Raw genomic sequence first — 27,908 nt, 5'->3', positions numbered from 1 at the left:
TCAAATTGAAATACCTATTAAAATTTTGCTAAAACTAATTGAATGTCATTGAACCAATTGCACTTTATGGCAGCAAGGTGTGGGGGTCCACTTGCAAAACAAGATTTCATCAAATGGGACAAACACCCCATTGAAAACCTGCATGCAGAGTACTATAAGATTCTACTACATGTCCAGAGCAAAACTACAAACAATGCATGCAGGGCAGAATTAGGCCAATATCCACTAATAATAAAACTAAAAAAAGAGCAAATAAGTTTTGGAAACATCTACAATACAGTGACCCCCTCTCATATCACTACCAACCCTGCAATACCAAGAGCTGAGCAAAGAAAATAGTCCTCTCATCCAGCTGGTCCTGGGGCTGAGTTCACAAACCTGTTCTACTAACACACTGAGGCCTCAGGACCAGAACATCCGAACAATCAGAATAAACCAAATTACTACACAGTCAAAACAAAACTACATTGCTTATTGGGAAACACAAGCACAAAGCAAAATGCAGTGCTATCTGGCCCTAAATCGAAAGTACACTGTGGCTAACTATTTGACCATGGTTGCTGATCAAAACCTTAGAAAAACCTTGACAAAGTACAGACTCATTGAGCACAGCCTTGTCATTGAGAAGGGTAGACACATGAAAACCTGGCTCCATGTAGAGGAAAGGCTGTGCAGCCACTGCACAACAGCAGAACCTGAGACGGAGCTGCATTTCCTGACAAAATGTGAAAAATATAAAACAATTAGAGTGTCATTTCCCCAAATTTGAAACCCTTATTCAAGGTTTCATAGACCTCTCTGATGAGAGTAGGCTACCCGTCCTGTTGGGGGAGGACGCAGAGAGCTGTGGGTTGGCAGCGCATTACATTGCTGCCTGCCATAAGTTGAGGGACAGTGTCTGACAGACCAATCAACCTACACATGTACTCTACTGTATGCTTATTGTTATTGTTCAATGCATGTTTATTTTGACCCTTGGTTATTGTTGTTACTGTTGTCCCATTGACAATTTTGATTATCATTTTTTTTCATATTGTAAATATCCAAAATAAGCATTTGCAATATGTACATTGTTACGTCATGCCAATAAATTAAATTTTCAGACGAACAGACGGGCAGACAGACGGGCAGAGAGAGAGAGGGAGAGGGGCAGACAGGCACAGAAGACAGTCAGAAGAATGAAGATTTGAGTACAATTGTATCTATGACCCATTGCAACATTGTATATGGTTTACATTGTTTAGTACATGTGTTTGTCGGTCTCTTCCCACTGAGGACTGTGTTAAGAAATGTTATATGTCCTTTGGACTAAAATAAACAGTATTACTCAATATTTGGGCAAGCGGTCGATTTAGGACAAGGCATTTCTGTTTGTTACTTTACCAGTGCAGGAAGTTGATGGAGTAGCTCCAGTGGTCCTCGATGTGCCAGCAGAATGAGGAGAAGCACATGCCCACGTAGAGCCAGGGCACCTTCATGCCAGAGATATCCACGTTTATGTGGGTAAGGACCGACTGCTCCAAAACTGGCATGTTGTTCAGGTTCCAGCCTGAGTTGGCGTACTCCTACAGAAGAACAAGACAGAGGTGATGGAAGTTACTTACTGGTCAAAAGTAACTTAAAAGCCGTTAAGGGCGTGGATTTCATACCGTAGCTCTTTCTCAATCTTAGCACGATCCCTTGTGTCCTCTCTCTACTCCATAAAAGGCATTAGAGGACAAGGTCCGAATGTAGGAACAACGGATCTTCACCTCCAATGCGTTTTGAAAAGGCGGCGAAAGACTAACGAGAAAGAGCCTGGGTCCTTTGTCCAAGTTGGTGCAGTTACCTCTTGGTCTCCCAGCAGCCGTCTCTTGCCGTCCCTGACAGGGAAGCCACTGCCCACCTCCTTAGAGCTGATGTCAGCTCCATACTCCACAATGACATCCTCCTCGATGGAGCTCACCAGACGCCAGAACTCCTTCTCCACCAGCTCTGTCGGCACCATCTGGGGGTGCAGAGAAAGGAGAATACAAACACATGCATTGTTTACATGTGATTGGACATTAGTGGGAGAGAAAGGTTAGATGTTCAACTTCAAACAACATGAAGGATGAAAACATCACCCAAAGAAAGTGGGTCGACAGCATCTGACTTGATTTTGAGATACAGACCTAACCTGAACATATGTATTCCAAAAGCTGTTCAAAATATGTTTTTTGATTCTTGCCTATAACTCAAGGTGACCGTTTGATTTTGATACGTACGTGCACGGGCATGTTGAAGTAGTCTGACTTGAAGTGGTCAGCCATCTCTCCAAAGCTCTGGAGGGTGTACTCCCTCACGGCTTGCTCAAAGCCAAACGCCTCCCGCGGCTTACTGCACTCCTGTAGGGTGAAACGGGGTGAGACGGCCAGTGACAAAACATCATCCTATCCCTTAGTCTTCAACATGATTTATGTACAGAACGAGGCAAAAGTTTGGACACCTACTCATTCAAGGGTTTTTCTTTATTTTTACTATTTTTTACATTGTAGAATAATAGTGAATACATCAAAACTATGAAATAAAACATGGAATCAGGTAGTCACCAAAAAAAAAAAGTGTTAAACAAATCAAAATATGTGTTATATTTGAGATTCTTCACCCTTTGCCTTGATGACAGCTTTGCACACTCTTGGAATGCTCTCAATCAGCTTCACCTGGAATGCTTTTCCAACAGTCTTGAAGGAGTTCCCACATATGCTGAGCACTTGTTGGATGCTTTTCCTTCACTCTGTGGTTCAACTCATCCCAAACCATCTCAATTGGGTTGAGGTCGGGTGATTGTGGAGGCCAGGTCATCTGATGCAGCACTCCATCACTCTCCCGCTTTGACAAATATTCCTTACACAGCCTGGAGGTGTTGGGTCATAGTACTGTTGAATAACAAATGACAGTCCCAATAAGCACAAACCAGATTGGATAGCGTATCGCTGCAGAATGCTGTGGTAGCCATACTGGTTAAGTGTGCCTTGAATTCTAAATAAATCACAGACAGTGTCACCAGCAAAGCACTCCCACACCATCACACCTCCTCCTTCACGGTAAGAACCCCACATGCAGAGATCATCCGTTCACCTACTAAGAGTCTCACAAAGACATTTGTGACTTTGTGAGAATTTGACCATGAAGGCCTGATTAATGCAGTCTCCTCTGAACAGTTGATGTTGAGATATGTGTTACATGAACTCTGTGAAGCATTTATATGAGCTGCAGTTGGAGGTGCAGGTAACTCTAATGAACTTATCCTCTGCAGCAGGTAATTGTGAGTCTTCCATTGCCTGTAGCGGTCCTCATGAGAGCCAGTTTCATCATAGTGCTTGATGTTTTTTGCAACTGAAACTTTCAAAGTTCTTTAAATTATCCGGAATGACTGACCTTCATGTCTTAAAGTAATGATGGACTGTTGTTTCTCTTTGCTTATTTGAGCTGTTCTTGACATAATATGGGTTTGGTCTTTTTCCAAATAGGGCTGTCTTCTGTATACCACCCCTACCTTGTCACAACACAACTGATTGGCTCAAACGCATTAAGAAGAAAATCAATTCCACAAATTAACTTTTGACAAGGCACACCTGTTAATTGAAATGCATTCCAGGTGACTACCTCATGAAGCTGGTTGAGAGAATGGCAAGAGTGTGTAAAGCTGTCATCAAGGCAAAGGGTGGCTACTTTGAAGAATCTTTGTTGTAATTCTCCTTGTGATTTACATTTTTGTATGTATGCACTAAATATGGTGATGTTGTGCTGTTTGAGATGAGACACATTTTCCAAAAGGGACACAATAAAGAAATAATTATAACTCAAACAACTTCTGCAAAAACCTTCCATCAAGTCAGCTGTCATGTATGTTTCTCAAGTGAGGAATCTGCTTCGGAGTGGGTAGTGGAAGAGTCACCAGAGTTCCATACCTCAGCGACACACTTGGGGCATCGCCAGTCCCCCTTAGGGACATCCTGTAGGGGCGGAATCAGACAGAAGGTGTGGTAGCTATCATCACAGCCGTCACACAGCAGGAGGCGATCCTCCTCGTCGCCTCGCCCACACATCAGGCACATGTACAGGTCAATCTGGGGGATCTAGAACAGGAAATACAGAACAATAATAAATCAGTCAAATGATTACATTCAAAAAGTGGTCCATGCAACTAAAAACATGTTTTGCGCCGTTGTCCACTAGTGATTCATTTGTAAGTGAGTAGAACAGGACAATACAGACAGAAGAAAAGTGGAAATCAACTCACACTTACAAAATTGAGATTATAGAATAATAGACAGACACAGATGAGGAAGTTAACTGGTGACACTCACAAAGTTGACCTCCAGGGTCTCCTTGCGTGGTCGCATCTTAATGGCGAAGGCCTGGGCCTTCAGGTGACGCTGCTTCTTATTCAACCCATCTTCTTCTCATGTAACACAAGAGAATAGAATTGTTCCAATAACGAGCTGAGGAAATTGACATTACACAACATTTATTCCCCCCCCCCCAAAAAAAAAATATAGAAAAAAAAAATTACACACTAATTATGCTCCAAAACATATAATGGGTATAGCAACCAACGTTTCGGCACAAAGTGCCTTCTTCAGGGTTACATGGTAAATTATTGAACCAGGTTATGTAGACAAACAGTGCAATTAGTGCAGCCAATGAACAGTGAAGGGAGTATCATAGTAATTGAGGTAATGAGGGATGAACAAATGGAACTGTTAAAAAAAACTAATATTTTACAGCATGCCAAGATGTAAATAATTGCTCAATGTATTCATCATCTTATGTCAACATGACTAGATATAATAGAAAAATCTTGGTCCACCGAGAGTAGTCTGTTCTTTCAACCAATCCATTGGTAGACAAAACAGTGTATTTTTACGTGTACAGACAGAGATTATAGAATAATAGACAGACACAGATGAGGAAGTTAACTGGGGACACTCAAAGTTTACCTACAGGGTCTCCTTGTGTGGTCGCATCTTAATGTCAAAACAGTGTATTTTTACGTGTACACCCTATGTTTGAATGAAATGCAGAGCTTCTCTGGTGCTTTAAGCACACTGTTGAAATAATTAAAAAGGACACACAAACGACTCAAGAGGGAGCCCAATGGCCACGCTGCGTTAAAGAAAATGACTGAGTGCGCCTGTGTGACTGGCACACGTTCTCACTCCTCTCCAGCGAGCAGGCACTACAGCACAGCAAGTGTTCATCGTGCTGTCCGTGCTGAAGCTGCAACATAATTACAGCCATTTAATGTCTTACTTATTCCTCTGACTGAAAACTTCTGTTACCAAAATTGTTTAGGAAAACAATTCCCTCTCTATTCCATCAACCCCTGCTCTGTTTATGCAATGCATTGCATCCGCATGGCCAATAGGCCTGACCTATAGACTATCATAATCACATCAACAAATTGGTTAAAAACTCCGTGACAGCAAAATGGATGTGGAGGACAAACTTGAAAACGGGGGAATGTTTACTGGTTGCTCAGGAGGGAAAGGGGAAGTCGAAGCCGAAGACATTTGACTTAGTTGTGGAAACTACTGGAGATCCAGACAAAAGGAGGGTATAGGAGCAAGCATTGCATGAGTAGTGTGTGTCAAACAGGTGCTGTTAGATTACAATATAATTGTTCTGCCCATTTGGAACACTGTAAACACTAAATTAAATCATACCAGAGACTGTTAATGTAATATATTTTTTTTTACTTGGATTACAGCATAGCAAAGATTTACAACAGCTGAATTTGAGAAATTGCTTTACCAAACATATTGCGGTAGCTTGAGGCTAGGTGCTCACAGAAATCAGTAGGCTATTAAACAAGACACTCAAAACAGGCAACAGAAGCAAGATCTGTCTTATTTCTGTAGATATATATGGATGATTTTTTTAAAACAAGGCACATTTAACAGTTATGCTATTGATTATAGGCCTAATTAAGTTGGAGTTTCCTCTTGCCTCTCTTCTCCGCTGCTGCCTCCACCTCTTAGTTCACAACACCAATATGCTGGTTAACTTCGCTATTATGCACATAGCAACATATAGGGAAAGGTGCCAATTCAACGACGCACTGAAGATTGCTTCAGAACGACAGACAGACAACTATCCATCCCGGGAGAAAACACATTTATCATAGTCAAATAGTGTTCACTAATGTTGCACCATTATTCTTACATAACATTACCATTTACAATTTCAGAAGAATGTCAGAGTGATGGACTGCGGGATCCCTATGGCTTCTGCAATGGATTAGTCCACTGAGGCATGTGAATCAAACAGCTGTCTTGTGCACAATAAGAATACAAATCTAGTTTTAGAACACCTACTCATTTAAGGGTTTTCATTTTGACCATTTTCTACATTGTAGAATAATAGTGAAGACATAAAAAACGATGAAATAAGATATGTAATCATGTAGTAACCAAAAAAGGTGTTTAACAAATCAAAATATATTTAAATAGCCACCCTTTGCCTTCATGACAGCTTTGCACATTCCTGGCATTCTCTCAACCAGCTTCATGGATGATGTCACCAGTGGTGTAAATTAGTTAAGTACTACTTTAAAGTATTTTTACTTGAGTATCTGTACTTCTTATATTTGACAATTTTTACTTCACTCCTAATTAAAATAATGTACTTTTTACTCCATACATTTACCCTGACACCCAAAGGTATATATTACATGTTGAATGCCTAGCAGGACAGGAAATTAATGATCCAATTCATGCACTTATCAAGAGAACATTTAAGAATAATGGAGGCCACTTTTGGACCTTCAATGCTCCAGATCTGTGCCTCGACACAATCCTGTCTTGGAGCCCTACGGACAATTCCTTTGACCAGAAATAGTTTAATTTTAAAGTACTACTAAGTAGTTTTTGGGGTATCTGTATTTTATACACTGCTCAAAAAAATAAAGGGAACACAAAAATAACACATCCTAGATCTGAATGAATGAAATATTCTTATTAAATACTTTTCTTCACATAGTTGAATGTGCTGACAACAAAATCACACAGAAATGATCAATGGAAATCAAATGTATCAACCCATGGAGGACTGGATTTGGAGTCACACTCAAAATTAAAGTGGAAAACCACCCTACAGGCTGATCCAACTTTGATGTAATGTCCTTAAAACAAGTCAAAATGAGGCCTAGTAGTGTGTGTGGCCTCCACGTGCCTGTATGACCTCCCTACAACGCCTGGGCATGCTCCTGATGAGGTGGCGGATGGTCTCCTGAGGGATCTCCTCCCAGACCGGGACTAAAGCATCCGCCAACTCCTGGACAGTCTGTGGTGCAACGTGGCGTTGGTGGATGGAGCGAGACATGATGTCCCAGATGTGCTCAATTTGATTCAGGTCTGGGGAACGGGCGTGCCAGTCCATAGCATCAATGCCTTCCTCTTGCAGGAACTGCTGACACACTCCAGCCACATGAGGTCTAGCATTGTCTTGCATTAGGAGGAACCCAGGGCCAACCGCACCAGCATATGGTCTCACAAGGGGTCTGAGGATCTCATCTCGGTACCTAATGGCAGTCAGGCTACCTCTGGCGAGCACATGGAGGGCTGTGCAGCCCCCCAAAGAAATGCCACCACACACCATGACTGACCCACCGCCAAACCGGTCATGCTGGAGGATGTTGCAGGCAGCAGAACGTTCTCCACGGCGTCTCCAGACTCGGTCACGTCTGTTACATGTGCTCAGTGTGAACCTGCTTTCATCTGTGAAGAGCACAGGGCGCCAGTGGCGAATTTGCCAATCTTGGTGTTCTCTGGCAAATGCCAAACGTCCTGCACGGTGTGGACGTCGGGCCCTCATACCACCCTCATGGAGTCTGTTTCTGACCGTTTGAGCAGACACATGCACATTTGTGGCCTGCTGGAGGTCATTTTGCAGGGCTCTGGCAGTGCTCCTCCTGCTCCTCCTTGCACAAAGGCGGAGGTAGCAGTCCTGCTGCTGGGTTGTTGCCCTCCTATGGCCTCCTCCACGTCTCCTGATGTACTGGCCTGTCTCCTGGTAGCGCCTCCATGCTCTGGACACTACGCTGACAGACACAGCAAACCTTCTTGCCACAGCTCGCATTGATGTGTCATCCTGGATGAGCTGCACTACCTGAGCCACTTGTGTGGGTTGTAGACTCCGTCTCATGCTACCACTAGAGTGAAAGCACCGCCAGCATTCAAAAGTGACCAAAACATCAGCCAGGAAGCATAGGAACTGAGAAGTGGTCTGTGGTCTCCACCTGCAGAACCACTCCTTTATTGGGGGTGTCTTGCTAATTGCCTATAATTTCCACCTATTGTCTTTGCCATTTGCACAACAGCATGTGAAATGTATTGTCAATCAGAGTTGCTTCCTAAGTGGACAGTTTGATTTCACAGAAGTGTGATTGACTTGGAGTTACATTGTGTTGTTTAAGTGTTCCCCTTATTTTTTTGAGCATATTTCCCCTTATTTTTTTTGATATTTGATTAGTTTTACTTTACTACATCCCAAAAGAAAATGTACTTTTTACTTAGATTTTCCCTGACACCCAAAAGTACCCGTTACATTTGGAATGCTTAGCAGGACAGGAAAATGGTCCAAATCACACACTTATCAAGAGAACCTCCCTGGTCATCCCTACTGCCTCTGATCTGTCAGACTCACTAAAAACAAATGCTTTGTTTGTAAATTAGTGTTGGAGTGTGCTCCTGGTTATCCGTAAATTCAAACGAAAATAGTGCCGTCTGGTTTGCTTAATATAAAGAATTTGAAATGATTTATGCTTTTCATACTTAAGTATATTTTAGCAATTATATTTACTTTTGATACTTAAGTATACTTAAAAACATACACTTTTAAACATTTACTCAAGTTGTATTTTACTTGATAACTTCCACTTTTACTTGAGTAATTTTTCTTTTACTCAAGTATGCCAATTGTGTACCATCAACTGTGGGCCTTATACAGACCGGTGTGTGCCTTTCCAGGTATTGTCCAATCAATGAAATTTACCACAGGTGGACTCCAATCAAGTTGTAGAAACATCAAGGATGATAAATGGAAACAGGAGCTCAATGTCAAGTCTCATAGCAAAGGGTCTGAATACTTATGTAAATAACGTATGTTTTAAAAATTGTATAAATAAGCAAACATTTCTAAAAACCTGTTTTCGCTTTGTCATTATGGGTATTATTTTTATAGTTCCTCAATGTTTTATTTTTATAGTTCCTCAAGGTTTTATTTTTCATACATTTTATAATAAGGCTGAAACGTAACAAAATATGGAAAAAGTGAAGTGTCTGAATTAAAGGTCGACCGATTATGATTTTTCAACGCCGATACCGATTATTGGAGGACCCCAAAAAAAAGCCGATACCGATTAATCGGCTGATTTCTTTTTAATATTTATTTGTAATAATGACAATTACAACAACACTGAATGAACACTTTAACATAATAAATACATCAATAAAATCAATTTAGCCTCAAATAATGAAACATGTTCAAATTTGGTTTAAATAATGCAAAAACGAAGAAAGAAAGTAAAGAAGAACAAAGTAAAAGTGCAATATGTGCTATGTAAGAAAGCTAACGTTTCAGTTCCTTGCTCAGAACATGAGAACATATGAAAGCTGGTGGTTCCTTAACATGAGTCTTCAATATTCCCAGGTAAGAAGTTTTAGGTTGTAGTTATTATAGGAATTAAGGACTATTTCTCTCTATACCATTTGTATTTCATATACCTTTGACTATTGGATGTTCTTATAGGCACTTTAGTATTGCCAGTGTAACAGTATAGCTTCCATCCCTCTCCTCGCCGCTACCTGGGCTCAAACCAGGAACACAACGACAACAGCCACCCTCGAAGCAGCGTTACCCATACAGAGCAAGGGGAACAACTACTCCAAGTCTCAGAGCGAGTGACGTTTGAAACGCTATTAGCGCGCACTCCGCTAACTAGCTAGTTATTTCACATCGGTTACACCAGCCTAATCTCGGGAATTGATAGGCTTGAAGTCATAAACAGTGCAATACTTGAAGCATTAAGAAGAGCAGCTGGCAAAAGGCACAAAAGTGCTGTTTGAATGAATGCTTACGAGCCTGCTGGTGCCTACCATCGCTCAGTCAGACTACTCTATCAAATCATAGACTTAATGATAATAATAACACACAGAAATACGAGCCTTAGGTCATTAATGTGGTCAAATACAGAAACTATCATTTCGAAAACAAAACGTTTATTCTTTCAGTGAAATACGGAACCGTTCCATATTTTATCTAACGGAAGGGATCTAAAGTCTAAATACTGCTGTTACATTGCACAACCTTCAATGTTATGTCATAATTACGTAAAATTCTGGCAAATTAGTTCGCAATGAGCCAGGCGGCCCAAACTGTTGCATATACCCTGACTCTGCATGCAATGAACGCAAGAGAAGTGACACAATTCCACCTGGTTAAGATTGCCTGCTAACCTTTCTTTTAGCTAAATATGCAGGTTTAAAAATATATACAGTGCCTTGCGAAAGTATTCGGCCCCCTTGAACTTTGCGACCTTTTGCCACATTTCAAGCTTCAAACAAAGATATATAACTGTATTTTTTTGTGAAGAATCAACAACAAGTGGGACACAATCATGAAGTGGAACGACATTTATTGGATATTTCAAACTTTTTTAACAAATCAAAAACTGAAAAATTGGGCGTGCAAAATTATTCAGCCCCTTTACTTTCAGTGCAGCAAACTCTCTCCAGAAGTTCAGTGAGGATCTCTGAATGATCCAATGTTGACCTAAATGACTAATGATGATAAATACAATCCACCTGTGTGTAATCAAGTCTCCGTATAAATGCACCTGCACTGTGATAGTCTCAGAGGTCCGTTAAAAGCGCAGAGAGCATCATGAAGAACAAGGAACACACCAGGCAGGTCCGAGATACTGTTGTGAAGAAGTTTAAAGCCGGATTTGGATACAAAAAGATTTCCCAAGCTTTAAACATCCCAAGGAGCACTGTGCAAGCGATAATATTGAAATGGAAGGAGTATCAGACCACTACAAATCTACCAAGACTTGGCCGTCCCTCTAAACTTTCAGCTCATACAAGGAGAAGACTGATCAGAGATGCAGCCAAGAGGCCCATGATCACTCTAGATGAACTGCAGAGATCTACAGCTGAGGTGGGAGACTCTGTCCATAGGACAACAATCAGTCGTATATTGCACAAATCTGGCCTTTATGGAAGAGTGGCAAGAAGAAAACCATTTCTTAAAGATATCCATAAAAAGTGTTGTTTAAAGTTTGCCACAAGCCACCTGGGAGACACACCAAACATGTGGAAGAAGGTGCTCTGGTCAGATGAAACCAAAATGGAACTTTTGGGCAACAATGCAAAACGTTATGTTTGGCGTAAAAGCAACACAGCTGAACACACCATCCCCACTGTCAAACATGGTGGTGGCAGCATCATGGTTTGGGCCTGCTTTTCTTCAGCAGGGACAGGGAAGATGGTTAAAATTGATGGGAAGATGGATGGAGCCAAATACAGGACCATTCTGGAAGAAAACCTGATGGAGTCTGCAAAAGACCTGAGACTGGGACGGAGATTTGTCTTCCAACAAGACAATGATCCAAAACATAAAGCAAAATCTACAATGGAATGGTTCAAAAATAAACATATCCAGGTGTTAGAATGGCCAAGTCAAAGTCCAGACCTGAATCCAATCGAGAATCTGTGGAAAGAACTGAAAACTGCTGTTCACAAATGCTCTCCATCCAACCTCACTGAGCTCGAGCTGTTTTGCAAGGAGGAATGGGAAAAAATTTCAGTCTCTCAATGTGCAAAACTGATAGAGACATACCCCAAGCGACTTACAGCTGTAATCGCAGCAAAAGGTGGCGCTACAAAGTATTAACTTAAGGGGGCTGAATAATTTTGCACGCCCAATTTTTCAGTTTTTGATTTGTTAAAAAAGTTTGAAATATCCAATAAATGTCGTTCCACTTCATGATTGTGTCCCACTTGTTGTTGATTCTTCACAAAAAAATACAGTTTTATGTCTTTATGTTTGAAGCCTGAAATGTGGCAAAAGGTCGCAAAGTTCAAGGGGGCCGAATACTTTCGCAAGGCACTGTACCTGTGTATTGATTTTAAGAAAGGCGTTTATGTTTATGGTTAGGTACTTGTTGGAGCAACGACAGTCCTTTTTCGCGAATGCGCACAGCATCGATTATATGCAACGCAGGACACGCTAGACAAACTAGTAATATCATCAACCATGTGTAGTTATAACTAGTGATTGATTTTATAAGATAAGTTTAATGCTAGCTAACAACTTACCTTGGCTTCTTACTGCATTTGCCTAACAGGCAGGCTCCTCGTGGAATGCAATGTAATCAGGTGGTTAGAGCGTTGGACTAGTTAACGGTAAGGTTGCAAGATTGAATCCCCCGAGCTGACAAGGTAAAAATCTGTCATTCTGCCCCTGAACGAGGCAGTTAACCTACCGTTCCTAGGCCGTCATTGAAAATAAGAATGAGTTCTTAACTGACTTGCCTCGTTAAATAATGTTGTTAAAAATATAAAAATAACAAAAATACCTTTTTTAAAATAGGCTAAAATCGACCTCTAGTCTGAATACTTTCCGAATGCACTGTATAGTGCCATTATATTTCCTACATACTTTATATCTGGTTTAAGTTTACACTGAAAGTATTTTAACATTCCGAAAACGCATTTACAAATTATCCAAAAAATAATAAATAAAAAGTTTGGACTTAAGCGTCCCGAAAAAATGTTGAGGCGGGCTGCCCAACAGTTTCAAAAGTAGAAAAATCCCTGAACACTTACTTGTCGTTGCAGCATCTGCTCCGAGTAAGTGAAGTCAAATAAATACTAGCTAAGTTCCTTACCAGCTGGTACAATCTCTAACCCAACCATCTTGGGAACACTGCCAAAGATATGCAGGGTCTTGGGCTCTTTGATTTCCCGCTAGGAGAGGAGACAAAAACATAATACAACATCAAGGAACGTTCCTGGGACAAGTCCAAAATGTCACCCTTTCCCCTATATTGAGCACTACTATTGACCAGAGCCTTATGCAGGCACGGTCAAAAGTAGTGTAATATATAGGGAATAGGGTGCTATTTCAGATGCAGAGTCCTGGAGAGATGTCCAGGAAACAGTTTGTCATTCCAACAGGATCGACAAACATCAGCCACTGACCCCGTCGAGAGTTCCACTGACTGCAGCTAAGGGAATCTAGGACATGAAGGGGCAGAAGCTGGGTTGCTGTTCATTTAAAAGGTAGCCAACAATAGTAATGTGATATTGGGCTTGGATAATCAATGAATCCATGGCGATACCTCTGTAGGCTGTATATTGTATGTCATTTGGATGTCTTTATGCCAAAATACAAACAAAACTGTATTTTATTTGTCACATGCACCAACTACAACAGGTTACCTTAGTGAAATTGTTACTTACAAGCCCTTAACCAACAATGCTTTGAGAATAAAATAATGTAAACAAAATAGATAAGCAGAAAATAAAAAAGTAACAAATAATTAAAACAGCAGCAGTAATACAGTAAGTTAACTCTGGACTAACTCTAGCAGGGTCTCCGTTAACTGGTAGTAGCCGGCTTCTGGCGAATAAAGGTTTTTTTTAAACGCAGAAAAATAAAATTGCCTGTGGCAAATTTTCTTGGATAATAAGAAAATAATCACATTGTGAAATAGTGCTTAGCGGTCTATAGGTGAATTTGCATACTGTTATGGAATTAAATTGGCACGCGTACAGTATATTCGTTCCGTATCTTATTCATCACACGCGTACAGATACAGAGCCTTTAAAGCAGAAAATCTGTCAAGACAGCACAAGAGCTGCTGCAACAGTATCTCAAACAGCAAATGCATAGGCAACGGTAGACAGGTTTCATCAGCGCATCACACACACTACTTTGCAATGAACTTGAGACCGTATGCATAATTGTTTGAAACCTGAACGTTTTAATACATGAGGCACGTCTTAACTTGCTTAAAAGTAGTCGAGCAAAAATCAGACCATATCCACAAAGGCAATTATTTTATATCACCTTTATTTCATTGTCCAATAGCCAAAGGAACAATCATTTTAGATCTGTCCTCTTTCTACATTTCTAATGGATATTTTCATCTCTGTCACATGAAACCACTCGCATGTGCCCTTTTGACAGCCGTGTTCTCACCAATTGCATTATTTGCGCATAGACTGCTACACATTGCTGCGCTTATGTGAAAAAATAGTATGTAATGTGAAGAAATAGTTTATCAATATTAAGCTACATTTTCTAACCTGTTGCATCAGACTAATTGCTTTTTAAAGTTTTCTATGTAGCCTAGACCTACTGTCCCAAAGTCAGTTTGGATAGGCTATTTCTTTCTCGACAAGCTGACCAATAGAATAGGTAAACTTTTCTACTACGGGGATATCAGTTTGACATAGGCTAGTAATTTTGCTATTCGTTACGCGTCTTGTTGGCTAAGGAAACTCTGTACCGGTATGTCCTGTATATAGCCTCGCTACTGTTATTTTATGGTTGATCCTTAATTATTATTATTTATATATATTTTTTACTTCAGTTATTTTTGTAAATAGTTAAACACTTTTTTTGTAGAACTGCACTGTTGGTTAAGGGCTTGTCAGTAAGCATTTCACGACACCTGTTGTATTCGGCACTTGTGACAAATACAATTTACAAGCCCTTACAGTAACCACATGACCCCATGACACAGGGTGACGAGCAGATTTGCCAAGAGAGAGAGAGAGAGAGAGAAAATCTCTTGATGTTATGGGCACTTTGCGCAGACAGAGCGCACGCAAGGCTAAGGCTCTCTGGCTATTGAGAATGTAGCTAATGAGTCCAGAGCCAGCACACAGGCTGCAAAGGCCCTCTTGTTAATGAGAAAAACAGAAGAGTAAAAAGGCAGATATTTTTAGTAAATCACCATGTGAAATCAAAATGAAAGTGATAAAATGAAATATAAAAACAGTCTCCGGTGATCACCTCATCACCGACCTCAGACTTCAGACGGCGAGAGCGTCGCTCAGGGAGCGGGCAGTCCTTGTTCGGAGTCCCATCACTAAGGCTGTCCCTCTCTCTGTCCTCTTCATCCTCCTCTTCCCCCATGCCCTCGTCCTGCTCCTCTCCATCATCTCCCTCCTCGTACAGACGGTGGATACCCTGAGGGGGACAGAGAAGGTAGGGAGCAGAGGTAAAAGACCACAACAGAGGCAGGAGAACACCTACAAACCCACTTCACAACAAGGTGGTGGTATGGTAGGTTTTACTGTTGCAGATGTAAGGTGTTGGTTGCTAGCTTCTTGGAGTGGTTGAATAGAGCAGGGAGTAGTAACATTTATACCATGGCATTGTTGAATACACATTTCTGATTGGCATTATAGAGCATGCATTATTTAAGTGATAATGCCCGATAACCCAGTATTGGAGGATATATTGGAATGGGTGTTGTTAGGCCCAAGGGAAGACAAACCGTGCCAATATATCCTCCAAACACCGGCTTCAAGGGCATTATCACTTTTATACAACAGGTTACATATTCAAATAATGACTGACATATTTGAATTAAAAACATTATTTTGATTAATTTATTCATACTATTTAATCATTCTACAAGATATAGTCCCGACATAAAATCTAGGGTTGCTACCCAAGCCGGCTGGTCATGCATTCTATTGGTTCAGATGCTAGATACGCGACCCAGTCGTTCAGTCTTTTTGTTTGTTCAAAACGTTCGATTGCCTTACTGGCTGGCAAAGTTCTTATCCCGTGCTTGCTAACTTAGTCACGTCAAACAATGAGGTGCGATTTCACCTGGCATATAAACTGTGCTCTCGTCAGCACACTGTTGAGCAAGCCAACACAATCACTTCAAACACTGAAGCTGTAAAGACTGCAAACTAGCTGCACTTTGTTTTACCTTTTGTCAATTGACATTTCTTTGTATATATCCATAAAAATGATGCCAGCTGATTCATGATTTCAACTGAATGAGAAACGCTGCCTGCCTCTGTCTCGTCCTGACTCCCACACGTTCATTACTATGGGACAGTTGGAGATCCAATTTGAATATTGCAACAATATCACAAATGTCTGAGAGACAGACAGCAAAGTTTATACTAATCTTCGCTGTTGAAAACTAAATGTTAGTCTAAAAGAAATGTGAGAATATCTAGATGCTTGTTATAGTGGAGATCAAGTTTATAATTTTCCTGGCTGGGCTGATGAGAAAGTGGATTGCGCAGACAGACGGAACAGAGTAAATAGGCATTTTAACATAATAGATTTAGCTGGTGGAAACTTGTGGAATAGACACTGGCTGGAATGCGCATTTAACCAATCAGCAATAGGCTCACCCGTTGTATAATTCTCTCTAACACATGGTATATCTGCACGGTAGCATTCAATGGCTATAATTCGTTCTGTTTGAGCTTCTTTTGAAAGCAAAATTCTAATGAAAAACATTATTGAATTTGATTTTCATAATGGCAAGCTAGGACTGATGGTTTGGTTAGCTAAACTAGCAAGTCTGATTGGTTAGCAAAGGCAAGTACTGTAGCTATCTAGTAAACTTGCTAGCTATTCCAGTGGATGTTGGACACATTTCTAGCTACAAAGGTGTTAAATTATAGCCAAGGTATGAAAGGGATAATCAACTCGAGGCTCTGTTCTCTGGAAAAAAAATGCAACTCCGTAGAAGGTTAGTTCCATTCCACTAGCACGTTGTGGAAACCACCTTCCACATCGTTCATTATTTTCCATAGAACGCATTGCCCCTCGTTGATTATCCCTTACATGTTGTGATACAGAACCAGAAGAGGCTGGTGGGAGGAACTATAAGAGGACGGGCTCATTGTAATGGCTGGATTGAGTCTATCCCAGCCATTACAATGAGCCTGTCCTCCTATAGCTCTTCCCACCAGCCTCCTCTGTTCAGAACACTGTTACAAATGTGGCTGTAGGATGACAAAGCACAAAGGGAAAGAACCACATGACAGGGTATTGACATGAGTTGTGAGTATGTAAACGTGTGAATACACAGCACAAACCTATGATGATCCACACCTAACACTTGCCAAAAGAAGGCTGAAGCAATTCACTACCTCTATTGACATCACATAAACATTTCTCAGACTCCACAGACACCTAGCCTAAATGTTATTGTGTGCATGTGTCGGCCAATAAGTGCTTACAGTGAGCGTTGCTCCAGACTGGAAGAGCTCATAGGGGTAGAGGATCCTCTCAAAGTGGGACCGCAGCAGAGAGCCCATACCTTTCCCCGGGGGGAAACCCATCCTGCTGGCCACCTTGGACCATCTCTTCTCCTTACACACTGTTCCAAAGCCTCCCTCGGAGGAGACAATCTGAAATATAATGTTTTTTTAGTAAGATGGTTGTGGTTGACTCATACACAAAAAGCATATTTTCAGAAAACTAAGGAGACATTCAAATGTACACCAGCACTTAGCACCTCGTTGTTGTCCTAAAACAAAATCCAAAACAAACTACTTACTCCTCAGGTATAAATAAATTACAGTATACTTACAAACACCACCCTGCATGTTTATAAAAAACAATATACTGTTCAGGTTAATGGTCTGACTCCGGTCTTACCTTGCTGAGCTGGTACAGATCAAGGATCTTCCTCTCCACATGAGGGAAGCGCAGCCTGGACCCCTGCAGCTCCCAGAACTTGGCAATCTGATCCAGGAAGTTGAGCTTGACTCGAGTGAGGGCCTGAAAGCAATGGGAGAGGTGAGGGAAGGGAAGGGTACACAAACACATGAAAGTCAATTCAAATGAAAAATCTGGCACACTCCACCATAAACAGGAGTATAAAGAGGTCTCTTTGGGTGCTGAATCCTATGAGAAATCAAAGTAAAAGACAAAGCCTACACATTCCAGTGAGTAATATCCTTTAAACTCTTAATGTAGGCTATGCTACAACTTTTCTGACCATAAAAACCCTTCCTAAAGCAGGCCTAGGCCTACCACCCATTCAGCCAGCGCTGTTAACTCAGTCATTGTATTCAAGAGTGCTGCCCCCAAAATGTGATGACAGCTGCAGTCAATGCACATAAGATCTGCACTGTCCAGCCACAACAACGTATAGGCTACCTCTTCACAAAAAAACATGAGTATTCATAGACCTCTACATCTTTATTAAAAGACATAATAACATATGGTTAAATAACATACATCAGTGAATGACTGACAAACTCAGCTGAATTGACTACTTACTTAGGCAATACCTCTATTTAGGCCTATACCTTATAATAACTACAAACAGGCCACATAACTGTATTTCCAACATAGCCTTCACAGTGTTGTAACTAGGTACAGTATACTTACCTCCAATTCATTGAGTCTCTGGACTCTGGGAGTGAAGCGGAAGTTGCGTACGTCGCAGGCGAAAGGGGGTGCCCAGTCCTAACAGACAGAAGATTACAATTGAAACCAAATTAACAACTTTGGTTCAGATTTTCATACAATGAAGTAATGAGGAAGTAAAAGCAACAATAAAAAAAGAAAACACTTGTCAACATAACACCTCAAATCCCATTCACACATAAATATAGGGATGTGTGGATACAGATTAGGAAAGAGTCGGCCCAGGAAATTAGATGTTTTAAAAAACACATAAAACATAAAAACGTTTCAAATCGATCCGACATTACTGGATATGACACAAATAATTTAAGTCCCTGTAGTCTAAATGCGTCAAAGCCTTATACCCAAAAGACAAATAATATTGGAGCACAGTGCATCAAAGAAAACCTCCCAGAAGCAACTGTCAAGTTTCAGTTGGTGCAAAATAGACTAAATATAAGAGGGTTAGCCTAATCACGCAAAAGGTTCCATGTGGGAAATAAGAGTAAGAGAGAAAAATACAAAAAAGGGCAATATTAGAAATACATGGATATTGTTGATATTGTAGTCATGATGTAATGAATACTTGAAAATATAGGGCATCAAATGAAAAGCACCTAGAAGTTCATTTCAAATTGTTAATAGTTCAAAAATGTATCTAGACATCATCTAATTCGTGTAACGTTACTTGATATTCCGAATGTAAGTTGCGATCAGTCCAGGAAACACCAAAAAAAGAAAACAAAGAGTCATAGACCGGAGTCTGGAATAGAGGCCGCTGTTTTAAAGACGACTTTACTCTAACTGTTTGGCAAAATATAAAACATCCAAAATCATTGTTTAAATAAAATGATTAACAAACATGAAATTTGACTCACATTTGACCTCCACAAGTGAAACATTCAACGAGTAAAACGGCCTTACCCAACTAAAAATGTGCGTCGGGCTAGGCCGAAAATACTGTAAGTAGATGACATGGGCACAAACCAACGCAGGCGTAAATCTTAAAATGGAAGCAATGTGTTATATTCCAAAAGCAGAAACAGTGAGGTTACCTCGGGCGGTCGAATTTTGCAGATGCCAGTTCTCTCTGCAATAGGTCGAATCTTGTTTATAAATCCTAGTGGATCCGAAAAATCTTCCCAACTCGGCTCAAAAACTGGGCACTCAGGAGGGGGTACGAATTCAGCAAAATCGGACATGATGAAATCACAACTGTTAAATTTTCTTTAAAAAGCCAATCGTACTTGTGTTAAAAATGTATTATGTTGACATCTGTGAGTGACATCAGTCCATGATTAGGCCATCTTTCAATTAGCACACATATTGTTGCTTCGGCAACTTCTCCTTCATGTTCATGATTGTTTTAGTATCATGAAAAAATCATTTCAATGAAGACAATTTCTTGATATGCCAACAGCTGGGTGACATGACAATATTGTTGAGTTGACGTCTCAAAGACAAAACTGTAAAAATATCAAAAATAAAATGTTCATTCCTATTCCATTTTAAGGAAATTACTGGGCCAAGCCGGGCGGCGTCCACCCCCACCACTCCTGTGCAGCAACGTAAACTGCAGAACTGAGAACTACCTGGAGCGCAGGACAAGATCAGTCAAAAGCGCCATCGCTCCCCTGGACATATGATCCCCCATCAAAATAAAAACGGCCGAAAAAAATTGCATTTATAACTATTCTAAGCTCCATATTCATCGAATAAACATTATCCACATTATTTGCGATTTCACTTTTGAATATCCATCGGTTGTGACATCTTCATGTGCCAGGATATTGTATTATTTCATCCAGATTTCGCAATATCATCCATTTAAAGTTGCGCCTCAGTGATTATCCAATCTAATTATGCCATTCTTGAGTCGTTTTCCAGCCTAAATGAGTGCGATCCTCTTTCACCCGGACGAGAAGCTGATGACCATCAACATTGAAACGAGGGCAGTTAGCTAGCAATTAGCGCACATTGTTGATCAAACCGTGTCCACTCCGACGTCCATTCATTTGAAGGAGAACGTTAACTTAGCTAGCTCGTCGCTACAACAGACAGGGGGATCCGTGGAGTTGAAGGGTCGACCTTCCCGATGCAGCAACAGACGTTATTTGCTCCACAATAAACCAGACAAGCTAATTGAAACCATTCTCATGCATACGGTTATCCTGCTTCGTGTCACTCGAGTACTTCTAGCTGCTGTTGTCATTAAAAACGACGATACTTCCTAGCTAATTTAGCCTAGCCACACGGTGCTGTGACTGCTTGCTAGTTGCTGGCGAAAAACTTCGCATGGTCTTTCTTTAGTTTGCTCGCACAGTTCTAGAACAATATACCTTTTTTCAGGATAAACATTTCGTCTAAAATTGTTCATTAGACGCCTATGTTGCTCAACACTTTGGGCTTTCCAATATTGTATATATTGAGATACTATCCACCTTTCTTTTGCTAGCAATGACCATATCACTACCATGTACCAATCCTCCACTTCCGCCTCCACATCCGCTTCAATAAAACTAGAACCATGGTTTTACTTATTTCCCTATGCAAAAGCATGTCTCCAGATATGTGTACATCAACATTTATGGTAAATTTGTTGTAGTTTTGTAAGGTACTCCGTTCTTAACCAAGTGGGGGGAAAAATATCCTCACAAGTCGCGCTTTCAAGACCACTCGGATTCGGGGGGGAAAAGAGGTCAAATCGTGACGTAAGGGATATTGAGTTCGGAGAATTCGGAGCTCGAGGATGATCCAAGTTTCCGACTTGGAATTTCGAGTTGGATGACAGTTCAAAACAAATTTTCCAATTCGAAACACATTTTTCCGAATTGCAAGTTGTATTGAACACACTGAGGTCAGATGTCGGAGATTCCCGAGTTCCCAGTTGAATGGAACGCTGCATGAGCTCCGACTTCTCTCCCATTATGGCCTCTACGTTTTTTATGTAACTAGGCAAGTCAGTTAAGAACAAATTCTTATTTATTTATAAACCGGGACAACGCTGAGCCAATTGTGCGCCGCACTATGGGACTCCCATTCACAGCCAGTTGTGATACAGCCTGGATTCGAACCAGAGTGTTTGTAGTGACGCCTCTAGCACTGTATCAGGAAATAAAAGCAGTATCAGGAAATTATCTCCATAACATATTTTTCGGCAGTTAAGTGTAACAACTAAACATTATTTATAAAAGCAATCTATTCATATATATTTTTTCACACTGTATTTTCTTGACAAGAATGATTGATAACTGTTCTTGTAGTTTATGGTTGACCAGCTGGTTGGCCATTAGCCAATCGGCGTTTCAACGAGTTCAAAGCATGTGTGAAAGCATCCAAATTGCAACGAGTAATTACCACCTTCCCATGTGGTTATGCTGCGTTCATGTGCTCGTCAGAGTATTTGATTTCGATAATATGGCTTTGTTTCATTCATTTGCTTTTTGGTCTGTCTCAGCAAACTTGTTAGATGCATTTGCTGTTTGTTTTGCTTGTTTTTCAGTTTATGTTGTGCCCAATAGAAATTGATGATAAATCATGTATTTTAGGAAGGTAGAAAGAAAGTCATTTGAACCGGTGATTCATAACATTTGGTACATTTGGATCAGTTTGGGGTCCTGGGGACCGATGCACTCAAATCTTAAACATTTGAACCGGGGACCAATACCTATCATGAATCGTTACATCCCTAATGTTTCCTACTCTCTTTGTCTGTTCCAATCTCACTGTGTGTTTGCTTCCTTTCAGGACTAGAAGACACTGGGTATCTCTCCTCTGATGGCTGCCATGAATGGTCACGTCCCTGCGGTCAAGCTGCTGCTGGACATGGGCTCAGACATCAACACTCAGATCGAGACCAAACGTAACACAGCACAGACCCTGGCCTGCCAACGTGGAGCACTGCATCAAGGTGAGAGCAGCCATCATCGGCTGAACCTGACATGTTATGTTATCTGGGCTAGAGTCAAAGACATTAGGAATGATGTTTGGTGTTAGACTGTTTGGTGCAGTATGTCACTGACCCATACGTTCTCTCTGTTTGGTCAAACTCCTCTCATGGAGGCTGTGTCAGATGGCTATACTGAGATGGGGCATGTGCTACTGGACAAGAGCGCTTACGCCACCTGTCCAAACCTCCCAAGACACCGTGTGCACCATTGCTGCAGACAAGGGCCACTACAAGTTCTGTGAGCTCCTCATCAACAGGTAATTACTGTTAGAGTCTACCTTCAGTATGAGAGTGAGTGTAATTTCAGTCAGAATACCATTCCTCTCCAGTCTCATTGCTCAGACCTGCAACTCGTCTCTGAGTGAGTTATTACAGTGTTATAACCAGCAGTGTGTGTAGTTCGGCATTTGCTTCTCGCTAAAGTCCAAACTATTCACATTTCCTCTCTCCTTTAGTCTGGACCATCTCAGAGCTGTGACCAATCAAATCAATTCAAATCAAAGTTTATTGTGCACCGAATACAACAGGTGTAGTAAACCTTATAGTGAAATGCTTACTTACAACCCTCATATCCAGACATGTGACTTCAATCTGAGTGAATATGTATTCTGTTGTAGATGGTGCTCTGCTCCCTACCCTGTGATTTGTTGTATGAATTGCTGTGATTTGAGGCTGTAGTTTATGTTTTATTTTTATTGTATTTGTGTGTATAAGGGGACACTGCTGTTGTGGCTGTGTGGTTCAGGGCTATGTTCCCTACTCCCTACAAAGCATTTTGTTGTATAAATTGTAATAATATAATTTTTTTCTTGTTTTTCTTGTTTTGTTTTTTGGTATAAAATATAATTCTGAGCAATGACTAAATGTCTACTTGTTAATTGTTTCAGGTTGTTAGTTTACAACTATCAGGGGGGTTGAAGGATAATATGAATTTGCATCAGGACACTTCTGAGGGGACTCTGGCGATACACCTGCAGGATCGACTTATTTCTGGCAGACAGAATGGGCCGATTCTGGGCAGTCCTTCAATATGACATCGTTGCTAGCTGGGTAAAATGTCAGAAGATCTTTTAGTTTTAGTTACAGCACAATAAAAAAGCAATACAAATTGTTGTTACCGCCACCAACTTGTACGGGGTGTAATAAAAGCCATGGTTGATGCTTTTTGCCTAATGTAAACATTGCACTCAGAAATGAGGATATAAATAGTACCCCAAACTGATCCAAATGTAGCATGCGTCGGTCAGAAAATCGATTCAAATGATACGAATCGCCACTTCACTAAATGTTTTTGTTCAAATTACTTTCTATCTACCTTCCTAAAATACATTATTTACCATTCATTTCTATTGAGCACAACATAATCTGAAATCAACCAAAACAAACAGCAAATGCATCCAACAAGCTTGTAGAGTCACAAGCTTGATGTAATCATTGAGTGCTAGGAATATGGGACCAAATACTAAGTGCTTGACTACTTTAAGACGCATAAGCGAATTTGTTCCAATACTTTTGGTCCCCTAAAATGGGGGGACTATGTACAAAAGTGATGTAATTTCTATGGATTATTTGATATGGATTACAATACCATCCAATTACTTTAGAATGGAAAATGAATGTGTTTAAGCAACAAATGTAAGTGCATCAAACCATGTCATATTGCATCGAACTGAATCGCATCATTCATTTCTCTAATCAAACCCGAATCGTTCCTGTATCGTATCAGAGCCCATGTATGTAGATATGTATCAAATCTTCTTGAAAGGGAAAGATACACATCCCTATGAAACATAACATGTGGACAGGGGTGATTATACTGTACACACAGGAGTTGATTTCAGCACCAGCGTTTAGGAGGATGTTGATGCAGCCCCCTGAGTGGGCCAGGCTGAGAGGAGTGTAGTCTGAAACATTACTGTGCTCCTTATTAGCCCTGTGCAGCAGCAACAGCTTTGCCACCTGGAAGGAATGGACCACACGTTTAGTCAATCCAAAAAACACCTTTGTTGAATTTCCACTTAGGACATTTGTATTTTGTACTCTTTCTGGGGTCCAGCAACATTAAGGCAGTTATATACAATTAAAAATATTACATGACATTACAATTCATAACACTTTTCACAACACGTTAAGTATGAGCTCTCAGGCCACTACTCTACTACCACATATCTACAATACAAAATCCATGTGTACATGTGTATAAAGTGTGCGTGTTAGCATGTGTATGCGTATGTGTCTCTTCACAGTCCCCGCTGTTCCATAAGGAGTATTTTTCTGTTTTTTAAATCTGATTCTGCTGCTTGCATCAGTCATCTGATGTGGAATAGAGTTCCAAGTAGCCGTGGCTCTATGTAGTACTGTGCGCCTCCCATAGTCTGTACTGGACTTGGGGAATGTGAAGAGACCTCTGGTGACATGTCTTTTATTTATTTGTTATATATATATATATATATATATATATATATACAGTGCCTTGCGAAAGTATTCGGCCCCCTTGAACTTTGCGACCTTTTGCCACATTTCAGGCTTCAAACATAAAGATATAAAACTGTATTTTTTTGTGAAGAATCAACAACAAGTGGGACACAATCATGAAGTGGAACGACATTTATTGGATATTTCAAACTTTTTTAACAAATCAAAAACTGAAAAATTGGGCGTGCAAAATTATTCAGCCCCTTTACTTTCAGTGCAGCAAACTCTCTCCAGAAGTTCAGTGAGGATCTCTGAATGATCCAATGTTGACCTAAATGACTAATGATGATAAATACAATCCACCTGTGTGTAATCAAGTCTCCGTATAAATGCACCTGCACTGTGATAGTCTCAGAGGTCCGTTAAAAGCGCAGAGAGCATCATGAAGAACAAGGAACACACCAGGCAGGTCCGAGATACTGTTGTGAAGAAGTTTAAAGCCGGATTTGGATACAAAAAGATTTCCCAAGCTTTAAACATCCCAAGGAGCACTGTGCAAGCGATAATATTGAAATGGAAGGAGTATCAGACCACTGCAAATCTACCAAGACCTGGCCGTCCCTCTAAACTTTCAGCTCATACAAGGAGAAGACTGATCAGAGATGCAGCCAAGAGGCCCATGATCACTCTGGATGAACTGCAGAGATCTACAGCTGAGGTGGGAGACTCTGTCCATAGGACAACAATCAGTCGTATATTGCACAAATCTGGCCTTTATGGAAGAGTGGCAAGAAGAAAGCCATTTCTTAAAGATATCCATAAAACGTGTCGTTTAAAGTTTGCCACAAGCCACCTGGGAGACACACCAAACATGTGGAAGAAGGTGCTCTGGTCAGATGAAACCAAAATTGAACTTTTTTGGCAACAATGCAAAACGTTATGTTTGGCGTAAAAGCAACACAGCTCATCACCCTGAACACACCATCCCCACTGTCAAACATGGTGGTGGCAGCATCATGGTTTGGGCCTGCTTTTCTTCAGCAGAGACAGGGAAGATGGTTAAAATTGATGGGAAGATGGATGGAGCCAAATACATTCCATTCTGGAAGAAAACCTGATGGAGTCTGCAAAAGACCTGAGACTGGGACGGAGATTTGTCTTCCAACAAGACAATGATCCAAAACATAAAGCAAAATCTACAATGGAATGGTTCAAAAATAAACATATCCAGGTGTTAGAATGGCCAAGTCAAAGTCCAGACCTGAATCCAATCGAGAATCTGTGCAAAGAACTGAAAACTGCCGTTCACAAATGCTGGCTCAACTCAGAAGATGTTCTCTGCAGTCTACAAGATCTCAACAGAGGAGTATATTCTAGAGCCAGTCTACCCAACGAGTCAGCACACCAGCCCATTCAGCAACCCATTCAGGTCAGCGATGCCCATCTATCCCTCCTGGAGAAATATAATGGGACACCATCCAAATGCCGTGGCTTCCTCATTCAGTGCTCCCTCTATTTCGCACATCAGATGGAAGCTCCCACCACCGAGAGGTCTAAGGTTGCCACGGTTATTTCTCTGTTGACTGGGCGGGTATTGGAATGGGCTCCGGCTGTCTGTGAGAGAGGAGAGGAGGAGCTCGAGTCTTATGAGGGGTTCATAGCTTTGTTTAAATGTATTTTCGACCATCCTGCCGGCAGAGAGGGAGGTGAGCGTCTGCTTCAGATCCAGCAGGGGAATCAGACGGCTGCTGAGTATGCGCTTACCTTCCGGACAGTAGCAGCTTCCAGTGGATGGAATCAGCTAGCGCTAAGCGCATTCTTTAGAAGAGATCTGCGCGAGGAGGTCCAGACAAAACTTGTCTGCCGAGATGACAACCTCACCCTGGACGCACTCATTGCTCCTCCGGGAGCATCGGCATCTCCATCACTTCTCTCCCTCATTCGGCAAGTGTTCGGGATCAGAGCCTGAACCCATGGAGGTAGGGGTCACATGCCTTCCCGCGGCGGAATGACGCAGACGAATACAGCTGGGGCTCTGTCTGTACTGTGGCCAGGGAAGGCACAAGCACCAGCAGTGTCCGATACTTCAAAATCCGGGGTCCACTAGAGCAGAGGGATGGTCACATGATGTTACATCCACTGGACCAGAAGTGAGTATTCCATCTACTGCTCTTCCTGTTAGACTCTTTTTAGTACCCATCACTCTGGCTGACTGTCCCTCGTGCCCCGTATCTATAGCTTTAGTGGATTCCGGTGTTGCGGGGAACTTTACGGATCAGACCTTTGCCTCCTCTGTCAATATTACTACCTACCCATTTCCCTCTCCTTTTCCGGTTCAAGGTCTCTACTGTCGGCCTCTAGGATGCGGAACCATCACACACATCACCCAACTACTCACCTTCACCATGGAGCCCAATCACCAAGAAAACATCCCCTTCTTCATCACCAGTGCACCAGTTCACAAGATCATCCTCAGCATACCTTGGCTTCAGCACCATAACCCTACCATCTCATGGTCGAGGATGTGAATCACTGACTGTTCACCTGAATGCCGGAAGACCTGCTTTCCTGTCCCCTGTGGTTCCATGTGGGTTGAGAATCCTGTGGATGGCCTCCCGGGTGGCGCAGTGGTTAAGGGCGCTGTACTGCAGCGCCAGCTGTGCCATCAGAGTCCCTGGGTTCGCGCCCAGGCTCTGTCGTAACCGGCCGCGACCGAGAGGTCCGTGGGGCGACGCACAATTGGCCTAGCGTCGTCCGGGTTAGGGAGGGATTGGTCGGTAGGGATCTCCTTGTCTCATCGCGCACCAGCGACTCCTGTGGCGGGCCGGGCGCAGTGCGCGCTAGCCAAGGTTGCCAGGTGCACGGTGTAGCCTCCGACACATTGGTGCGGCTGGCTTCCGGGTTGGATGCGCGCTGTGTTAAGAAGCAGTACGGCTGGTTGGGTTGTGTATCGGAGGACACAACTACAACTCCCGAGCCCGTACGGGAGTTGTAGCAATGAGACAAGATAGTAGCTACTACAACAATTGGATACCACGAAATTGGGGAGAAAAAGGGGTAAAATCCACAAAAAAAAAAAAAAAAAAAATAAAAAATGAGAATAATGTGG

General features: G+C 41.5%; 2 protein-coding genes across 11 annotated transcripts in view; one reads left to right on the top strand and one right to left on the bottom strand.

Moving 5' to 3' along the window:
- The window catches only part of LOC139392811 (lysine-specific demethylase 5A-like), a 48,089-nt gene extending 26,223 nt beyond the window's left edge, over positions 1-21,866 (bottom strand). For 2 of the 10 annotated variants that reach the window (XM_071141077.1, XM_071141083.1), the window contains exons 1-11: positions 19,491-21,866; positions 18,418-18,495; positions 17,680-17,802; positions 17,259-17,429; positions 15,052-15,228; positions 12,917-12,995; positions 4,332-4,426; positions 3,933-4,100; positions 2,247-2,366; positions 1,829-1,987; positions 1,384-1,565 (exon numbers count right to left, since the gene is read on the bottom strand). In XM_071141077.1, coding sequence (XP_070997178.1) covers positions 1,384-1,565; positions 1,829-1,987; positions 2,247-2,366; positions 3,933-4,100; positions 4,332-4,426; positions 12,917-12,995; positions 15,052-15,228; positions 17,259-17,429; positions 17,680-17,802; positions 18,418-18,495; positions 19,491-19,637 — 1,499 coding nt within the window. In that variant the 5' untranslated portion in view covers positions 19,638-21,866. Of the gene's footprint in view, positions 1-1,383; positions 1,566-1,828; positions 1,988-2,246; positions 2,367-3,932; positions 4,101-4,331; positions 4,427-12,916; positions 12,996-15,051; positions 15,229-17,258; positions 17,430-17,679; positions 17,803-18,417; positions 18,496-19,313; positions 19,453-19,490 lie in introns of those variants that run through there. The other 8 variants (XM_071141082.1, XM_071141087.1, XM_071141078.1 and 5 more) reach the window with 7 other exon arrangements.
- Positions 21,867-22,610: 744 nt separating this feature from the next.
- LOC139392812 (transcription intermediary factor 1-alpha-like) overlaps positions 22,611-27,908 on the top strand; it is a 40,032-nt gene continuing 34,734 nt past the window's right edge. The window contains exon 1 of the mRNA XM_071141091.1: positions 22,611-22,641. The gene's annotated coding sequence lies outside the window, so the exon portion shown is untranslated. The remainder of the gene's footprint in view (positions 22,642-27,908) is intronic.

This window comes from Oncorhynchus clarkii, chromosome 33 (genome assembly GCF_045791955.1).
Source record: "Oncorhynchus clarkii lewisi isolate Uvic-CL-2024 chromosome 33, UVic_Ocla_1.0, whole genome shotgun sequence".
Taxonomy (NCBI): domain Eukaryota; kingdom Metazoa; phylum Chordata; class Actinopteri; order Salmoniformes; family Salmonidae; genus Oncorhynchus; species Oncorhynchus clarkii.
The sequence above is the reverse complement of the archived record's forward strand: the minus strand, read 5'-3'. Positions and strand labels throughout refer to the sequence as shown.